Source organism: Galleria mellonella, unplaced genomic scaffold (genome assembly GCF_026898425.1).
Source record: "Galleria mellonella isolate WM207_F2 unplaced genomic scaffold, CSIRO_AGI_GalMel_v1 utg149, whole genome shotgun sequence".
Taxonomy (NCBI): Eukaryota; Metazoa; Arthropoda; class Insecta; order Lepidoptera; family Pyralidae; genus Galleria; species Galleria mellonella.
In genome coordinates, this window is record NW_026442000.1 from 439,014 (window position 1) to 448,518 (window position 9,505).

Genomic DNA, 9,505 nt, shown 5'->3' on the forward strand with positions numbered 1-9,505 from the left:
ATGCCAAACCAGCATTAAGGCCATTATTAAATTTGATTATTATAAATATTCCAATTTCTGTTGCGTGCAGTAAATAATGAGTTAAAAACTTTATGTGTGTCTTATGGGATCTCTAGAGTCTCATTAAATATAATACTCAGTATTTTAATATTGAATATAGTCACATGACTTTTATTAGCAGTTAATTTATTTCACCTTGCAACAAGCAATTGAACAGTGAAAATTTGACAACTGACATTTCATTTTGACATTGCTAATGTCATCACACGTAACTATTATAATTATTTTGTTCATTTCATACTATAAATTTTTTTATTATAATAGAAAAAATATTTTTCTTAGTCATGGAGGAGTCTAAAAGTTTCAGCGGAAATCTATTTACTCATATAAACTAAAAATATATAGTGATGATTTTGAAAGAGTACGATGTAATCTTAGAAGTGCAAAAACTCAATAGAAACAAAGTTTTGTCATCTCATTGTTTGATTATTAATTATATATAGTGCAGCAATCAACTGATATGTCACATTTTGGGAATTACATGGACGGAGTGCCCGTTAAAATATCGGAAAAATACAAGAGACCACCACGAATAGATTTACCTTATAGCGTTACTGAATGCCCTTTACGTGCTGAGAATGTAGTAGAAAGCGTCAAATATTGCTCCACATTCGAAAAAAATGTACTTTCAAAATTAAAAGAGCTTAGAAGTGCAAAGGAGACGAAGAAAAATGAAAGGAGACATCGACTTCAGTTGCTGGAGGAAGTGAAACAAAAGAAACTAGATGCAATAGCAGCAGCGGAAGCAGAGGAGAAATTGAAGCAGTTGAGTGTATCAGAAGTGTCTTATCCTAGTACTGACGAGATCAGTGCATTGTCCCCCGATGAAAAAGCTGAGCAAACCTGTGATATAACCCCTACGCAAGAAAGTCCAGAATTTTCTGACACTAAAGATGTTGCTTTTCCAATGTGCACTACTGTACCAGAATCTCCCCCAAATATACTACAACCCATACAAGTGCAATCCAATTACCATCAGAACAGTCTATTGGATGACCCTGATCCTCTACAAGAATTGAAAATGAGTGCAAAAATTGCTAAACTGCCACAATATAATTCTAATGTAGATACATTGACATTTAAAGATTTTGAAAATGATACATCAAGTCCTTTTGATAATGTTGAACTTAAGACAATAAATGATATGGAATTGTTAGCACAAGTGTTGCAAAGCCAGAGAGACTCTAGTACGAGTTGTCACCCACAGATCTACGTCCCAGAGCAGGGTTATACAGCAGTCCCTAATTGTGCATCTCAGACACAGTTAGAAGGTATAACATACTTGCCAAATGCATTTGTGGAACAATCTGTCCATGGTCCAAGTATGATGTACTCTCCAGAACATTATGCCGTTTCCAATGGTTACTACGTACCAAGTGATAACTCTTGTGATAACCCTGTACCAATAGAGAATATGAATATGTACATGCCAAATTATCAATATTATGTACCTGCTAATCCATACCCAGCAGTAAATTCAAATTATTACAGTACTCAGTTACCAACTACGTCAGATGTTAACCGTGCACTAAATGGGTCTCCGTATATACCACAGCCTTATTATTTCAATTGTCCTCCAGTAACAATGCAATACTCTCCTACAAGTCCTTACAATACAGCAAAAAATATTGAGAATCAGAATTCATCAGCAACCTCCCAAAATACAATAAAGTCTAGATCTAGAAGTGTCCCTGATATTGTTAAGGAGTTGGATGAAGAGTTAGCATCTGCTAAGCTTAGAGCGAATGAAAGATCATATAATGCCAGTCCTGCTCCAAAAGCCACACCCCAGACTTCTAGAAGTGAAAAGAAGGATGAAAAAAGGAGTAGAAGAAAAGAGCAGTTGCCAAATCCATATGATAAATTGCCTGCAAAGTTACAGGGTGTATGTCAGAAGATTCATGGAATGGGTTTTCCATTGGATAGAGTGGCTAGGGTCTGCAGTCTGTTAGGTGACAATGATAAAAAGGTGAGTTGAGTTAATTTTCTATATATGTATCCTTATTTTTAGAGTTCTTTATATTAATAGTAATACTTTAGTCTTTGTTTAAACTACAAATGATCTGTAAACTATACAATTTTAATATTTAAATGCCTGATAGTTACTTGATAAAACAGCTGTCATTAAACTCATTGGCTTCCGTGCTGAATTAAATCCAGATGCATTTAGCCTCATGAAGCCAAGCTAACTCCTAATCAGTGTAACTAGTTTTTACCCAATTGTTATAAAATTATGGGTAAGTTTACTTGATATTCAAATATAACAAGATCGGTTTTTATGTCTGAATTTTTTATCTATGTGTAGCTTTGTTTATTACTGTCATTTATAGCTTAAAGTTTACTTTTCGTACTTGTCATTACTGTATACACTTTGACGTTACTGTATGCATCGCTGACTGGTCCTAGCATAGAATTATTTATCCCTTTTTTCCTATGAGTGTCATAAAAGGCGACTAAGAGAACTTCAAGTTCGAGGGATGGGTAGAAGCATCTCTCTTTAAAGATCACCGAAGCCTAATTGCAGTTGTCAACCAGCCTGCCAAGTATGGCAATTATAGGCAATACCTCCCAATAGGTGAGGCCTGTGTTTAATAGTGGACAGTTCACGACTGATATGATGATTACTGTATAAGTTCATTTACTTAATTTCATTTGCCAATAATTTTTTTTTTTTTCACTTGACTCTCTAACAATAAAAAAATCTAGCTTACGTTATAGGTATACTAGTATTTTCTATTCCACTTTTCTCTATCATTTATTAATCTGTACCAAAATTTTCTTTTTAGTTTTTTTTAAGTCAACTTTATACTTTTATCTCGTTCATGTTCAACACATTGATTTTAACCAGCCTGTCACTGGTTTTGTCCATTTGTAATAATTAATAATTTTATTTCTTTTTTATTTATTTAGGCTAACAAACAACTGTAAAATAAAATAGATACGAACAAGTATCTGTTATTAATTCAAGCTTAGATAATTTGTACAATTATCTAAGCTTGAATTAAGAACAGACATTACTAGTTACTATAGTTGTTAGCTAATATTAGGCAATTAAGCATATTATAAGTATATATATATATTAATTATATATATAATTATATATAATTAAATTAAATATATATATATATATATATATATATATATATATATATATATATATATATATATATATATATATATAATTATATATTAATGATCATATAATATATAATTAATTAGCATTTCGGTGATGTACTGTTTTTAAATCATTGTTTAACGATTTTGTTGTTGCGTACTTTCTTGTTAATACTGTATGTATTAATTTACCTAACTTCACGTCAAGTCCCTTACGAGGTATGTAGAGAGAATTAAGTCCCAAAGACCTCTATTCTTACATATGTCACTTGCTTCATGCTCTTTTACAACTTTGTATATATTTAATAAAGAATGTTATGTTAAATTATTACTGAATTAACATGTGAGTTAACTATTGATTAAAAAAAAATTGTAAACATCGGTTTAGAGCCAAAAACCTGATATCGTAAAACATTTTTTTTAAATCGTTTAAAAATACAATAACATTAATTACTTTTCTACTACACTTTTTCACAGCCTGTATTTTGTAATAACAGAACTCATTTTCATAATTTTCAGGTGATCGAGGGTCTTCTTATCATTGGCGAGCTGATGGACTTGGGCTTCTCTGAAGGCAGAGTGTCGGCGGCCCTGGCGAAACACGAATTTAATAGGGACAAAGCATTAGACGAGCTGGTATCGTAACATTTTAGCTACAAACTTTTATGGATCCGGCAGTTGCCTCCAGAACGTGAGGTTATAAGCAATAGATTAAGATTAGCTTGATTGCTTTCGAACTGATGCAAGGTCTTTGGTGATAGAGAAACACTGCTTGCTGTTCCTAAAGAGTTTATGTCTAAATGAAAGTTTTGCTTACTCGTAAAATATGTAAAAAAAAAATCTATTTTATTTATTGGTCTGAGTGGGCGATCTGGAATTAACGATAATTGTATTAAGTAAACGTCTAGAGGACAGAATCTAGCGCTGTGATAATGAAAAATTATCAGTATGACGTTATAGGTATGTAGGTTTATTCTGAAGCCACAAGCAATGATTTTTTAAAAGCACTTTGTATGTTCTGAAAGTAATTAAAAAAAAAAAAAGAACATTCTAAACAGCGATAACACATAGCCATTTTTTTATATTATCAAATAATGGAAAAGTAATGGAGTGGTCAACACAATAAAAATAAATAAGCTGTTTAAAGTTTGTCCTTTGCGTGGACTTGTGTATGCATATGTTGTAATACTTTAACAGCATCTAGGTTTTATTTTTGGCGCGCTATTTACCTTTTTTTTTATTTATACAATGTCATTGGTAACAAACTTTTAAAATCATTTCATATTCACCAATGTACTCACTTGATACTATCACGTGAATTTATTTTCTCTATGGATAATCTTACAGATTAAAAATGTACATTTTTAGCCCAAACATTGTCTAGTATTTAAAATCTTGAGAAAAATGTGAGGATTATTGAAATATCTTGTTTGTATTTAGTTTTATTGTACATTCATGATTAAGACAGATATCAGGTAATGAAGAAAATGAGAAGGTACACAAGCGGACTTGTCCCTTGATAGGATTTCGTCCATACGACCTTGACGTAATGTAATATCGATAGGCGATGGTTACCACTGTCTATCAGGTCACTCTTCGGCTGTTATACAGCAGCTGAATAAAAAAATAGATTCAGTTAAATATTCTGAAGCGTCTCCATAATAATTTATCCAATTTATTTATAATATATGGCAACACTTATTAACAAAAGTTTCAGTTTCTCATTCGACAGTGTTACCACTATACTTTTTATCGGTGTTAATTCTAAGTAAAATAAAAAAATACATGTGCAATATTGTTGGGAGACAGGAGGGGAATTGAATAACAAATATAAATGTATGATCCAGTTTAAATTTACCTGATGAGTATAAACATAATAAATAAAGATGGCGCTTATTTTTTTTTTTTTATTACAAGAACTTTTTTTGGGCAATAAATTAAATTGATTATGGTATAAAATTACCAGTAATTACTAATTTAACAGTAGAATAAAATTTTCGTTTTTTCCGTTTCATTCCCTATACCATAAGAATGTAACGCTACTTTTTATGAATATAACTCACGTTTGTTGAATGATTTTGAAATTTTTTTAGAAGCTGATGTATAAGCGGTTGTTTTATGAAGTGTACATATAATTATATGAAGATTAAATATATTTTGCCACACCTATAAGATTTTATTATAATTTACCTATGCAGTTGTCGTTTTGTCGTATTAGCCGCAGTCGATTACTATAAAGGTCTTTATCTTGCCAATGAATCTACTTATGTGACATATATCCATTATATGAGCGTACCATATATAATTATATATTGATGTGACAAAAAAGTTTTGACACATTCAAAAAATAAATAAAAAAATTTCGAAAGAAATGTATGTTCCCTTTCAATTTTGTTTATGGCTAACTGTATTGTACTTTATGGCTATATTGACATCATAGTTATAATAAAAATGAATCTAATGGCATTTCAATTAGGCACTTTATGCTCAAATCCCGAGCTTATGTATATAGATAATCCGTAAAACATTACCTCCCTTTCGCAGTTGGTTATATTTATATTAGTTATTCTATTTTATGCCAAGTACCATTTATTAGTGTAGTGGTATGTAACATACTCTATGTGACGGAAGGCTTTAATAATGGAGTGAGTATATTTATATATATATTTTTGTTCACTTAGTACGACAGGCAGTTTTTTTTGTTTGTCAACTCATTTTTTTTTGGAAACAAGTTCTGTTTCAATTTATACCCCAGGTTTAAATATCATTCTGTATACAATAAAAAAAAAAAAATAGTTTAAAATCTATATTATGTATGTGAAAACGTCAATTTCATAGGTAAATACAAAATACTAACGCAGGAAATAAAAGGGAATCGTGTGTGGCTTCTTAGTGAAAAGTGATAAATATAAATAAATAAATAAATAAATGTTTATAATTTTAAATTAATTATTTCTCTCACAACATTGATTGTTGTAAATTTAGATATTGCTATAAATATAAATTAGAATATATTATATAAATGAATTTAATGTTGTGGTGGGAATAATTTAATGTTATTAAAAAAAAAAAATACACTACTTCTTATCTGCCATTTTGACAAGAAAACAGTGTCCGTTCACACCGGCTTGGAGAGAGTACTTAGATTTTGTTCGCATATAAAATAGATCTTTATAATGATCGAAATAAGGTTTATTTTACATTTCACTTCTTCTGTTGCCTACACTATAATGCTTGAGAGAAGACAATGATCTCTATTAAATACTGTTTTAAATGCGATCAAAATCTGCTTTTCTCTCCGTTTGGGAAGTCGTTGAAAGGGTATAGACGGCTTTTAATTTTGTCTCAGTCGTGATTTCCGCATCAGCTGCATGTTATTGGTACAAGTTTTTTTTTTATGTTATTGAATTTGAAAACAGACAGTACTCATCTATTGCAGCTTGTAACATAAAGAAGGTAGAACTCTATATGTCTCCTACAAGTGGTAATAGATGCATACTTGATCAAAGCTTCTTGACCGTCTACGATGCCCATTGGTTGGGTATGACTGTGTGTGTGTGTTCTTTGAAATATTATAATGGAAATTTTGTATGTGAGTAAATAGAGGTCGCTGGCAGCTAAGAGGTGTTGATTTTTTTCGACTCCCTCATATGTTATAAGGACTAAGGACATAAAAAGTTGTATTATTTTTTCATATTACAAATAATTGCATTTAAAATGTTTTGTGATTTTTCGATGCACTTACCATGAATATGTGTTCACATTTACTTAGCACCTATGTAATGAGAGACCATGTATGTGATGCCACCTAGGAATTTGTTCGTGCACATTTACTACGTCATGCTATAACTGCAAAAAAAAAAATTCGTATTGCGTACAAAGTAAAAATACCAGTCGTCGTATTGCAAAATGTGTATTTCTTGATGTAAATTTAAAATACTTTTATTTTATACTAAGATGGCAAACAAGTATACGGTCCATCTAATGGTAAGCGGTTACCGCTTGTAAACGTTTGCAATACCAGGGGTTTAACGTGCGCGTTACTGACCCTGAAGAGACATCTTTACTCCTTTTTTGATGAACCTCATGCTGTACATACATATCGGTCAACGCAAGTGTAATATGCTTGCAGAATTGATAAACATTTGCTGGAAATTTCCTTTCTTACTGGTTACTCAGAGTTGAGTTATTAATTATGAAGATTATTAATATTACCATTTTGCCCGCTACTTCGTACGCGACGATTATCGAAGTTGGAAAAGAAATTAAATAAAACACTTTTAGATGGTTTATCAAGATAAAACGTACACTAAATTTTATTTCAAGCTTTCAGGAAAACTGTGAACCGCATCGAATTTGATACAGTAGCTTTTGCGCGATGCCGTAATGAATTTTAGACATAGTCTATAGGCGACAGTTACCACTTTCCATCAGGTGGGCCGTCAGCTTGTTTGCCATTTTATGTTGTATAAAATAGGATTTTGCTCCAAGAAACAACATCGATTTCAATTCGTGAATTTACAAGGTACAGACGGATAACACCTGAGTCCTCAGGAATGGCAACGCATGGGGGGTATCATGGGCGAAACAGTATACTCTGTTATGTCCATGGTACTACTCATGTCTATAGGCGACGGTTACCACTTTCCATCAGGTGGGCCCTCAGCTTGTTTGCCATTCTAAGTAGTATAAAAAAAAGTAAAAATTTCTAAAATTTTGTTTTTTGCATCTATTGGTTATATATTTTATATAGAAATCGATTGAAAATCCCATGTCACGATATTAGTGCACGCTACTTTTTGATATTGTTTGATCGATTTTAATAGAAAGAGATAGGTTTTACTCTGATATGGAAATATAGATCCGATAGATGGCGGTAGGGGTGCAGAACTGTTACTGTGATTGAAAAACACGTCAGGATGTTGCGAATATTCATAGGCTAACCATCAGGCGGATTGTTCGGATGAATGGATTATTAGTGTAATTGAATAGGTCGAAGGTACACAAGGAACATAATAAAGAAACTTTCATACTTGCATACATACTCGTACGTGATAGGGGGGAAAGGGATTGTTAGAGAATCGAGCCTCAAAAACCGTTCAACTTTTTGACAGCTAACTGTCAAATTAAGGGGGGAAAGGGATTGTTAGTAATAGAGACTGAGAATCCCATTGTATTCCCAATCCCAATCCCAATATATCTAACCAGGTCAACCTCCTTGCGGTTCCTCCTGGATACTATCATGATTAATTCCTGATGAATTCATCATGATGGGCTAACTGGCTTGTTTTCATTCTCATCTATCACCCTTCACTGGTGCTCCGCCAGCGTATCCCGTTAGCGCAGGTGGGGTTACCATACCATTTACACCCATTGAAAAAAAAAAAACTGTCAAATTAAAGGACTCGTTTTTTTTATTGATGTTCTATATAGTCACACACACGATATATCTTTACGTATCTATATTTAATTATTTAATAAATAAAATAAGTTTTTAATTATTAAAAAGATACAAAAAATATAAAACAAAATAATTATATTAGTATTAAAGGAATCACTCATAATTATCACGCAACATTGTATGAAAAAGTTGAGCCGCTTTTCTCGAAGCATTTGTATGGAGACGCTCTATCTATACAATCTAAGGTCACATCTGATGCGTTTTTGTGATTAAAAACTGTGTTTCAAATGAAATCATTGCTGGTAGTAATTGTGTACGTAAGAAATGGATTCCAAAATCCAACAGGTGGCGAAATATTTGGTATATAAAATTATAAGAAGTGATTAAATTCCATTAAATAGTTTATATATATATATATATATATATATATATATATATATATATATATATATATATATATATATATATATGTTGTAATTTTATTTATTTACTTATTTTAATTTTAATGAAGTTAAGAATAAAATTATAAGTGAATTTGCACATGTAATAAGTGAATGCTTGAGCTGAGAGTAGTGCTGCGCGGGTTTACGTCTCGCCTTTACACAAATGAAAATAATGTATTATAAATATATGAATATTTTCCATTTTTGTTTTTTAATTTTCGTCTCTTTTATTCTTTTATGCAACTTAGAATGGCAAACAAGCTGACGGCCATCCTGATGGAAAATGGTAAGCGTCGCATATAGACATGAGCAGTATCTATGGACATAACAGAGTATACAGTTACGCCCATGATACCCCCCATGCGTTGCCATTCACTCAGGTGTTATTCCTCTGTACCCTGTAAATTCACTGCCATTTCCCATCACACAGCCACTCAGACTCGAGACACTATCTGTGTATACAATGTCTGAGTGTCCTGTCTTTGTG

At 31.8% G+C, this 9,505-nt stretch overlaps 1 protein-coding gene across 1 annotated transcript; it reads left to right on the plus strand.

The window, feature by feature from the left end:
* The first annotated feature begins 244 nt into the window (after nucleotides 1–244).
* Nucleotides 245–9,219, plus strand: LOC113510639 (uncharacterized). Its single transcript, XM_026894108.3, has 2 exons — nucleotides 245–2,029; nucleotides 3,694–9,219. The coding sequence occupies exons 1-2, from the start codon at nucleotides 521–523 to the stop codon at nucleotides 3,817–3,819; spliced, it is 1,635 nt and encodes a 544-aa protein (XP_026749909.2). The 5' UTR covers nucleotides 245–520; the 3' UTR covers nucleotides 3,820–9,219.
* Nucleotides 9,220–9,505: the final 286 nt, after the last annotated feature.

What these genes read in the sequence shown, in the direction of transcription:
- LOC113510639 (XM_026894108.3), top strand. Translation starts at nt 521, where the DNA reads ATGTCACATTTTGGGAATTACATGGACGGAGTGCCCGTTAAAATATCG. An exon ending in TAGGTGACAATGATAAAAAG is followed by an intron (nt 2,030 to 3,693) that starts GTGAGTTGAGTT and finishes CATAATTTTCAG; the next exon opens with GTGATCGAGGGTCTTCTTAT.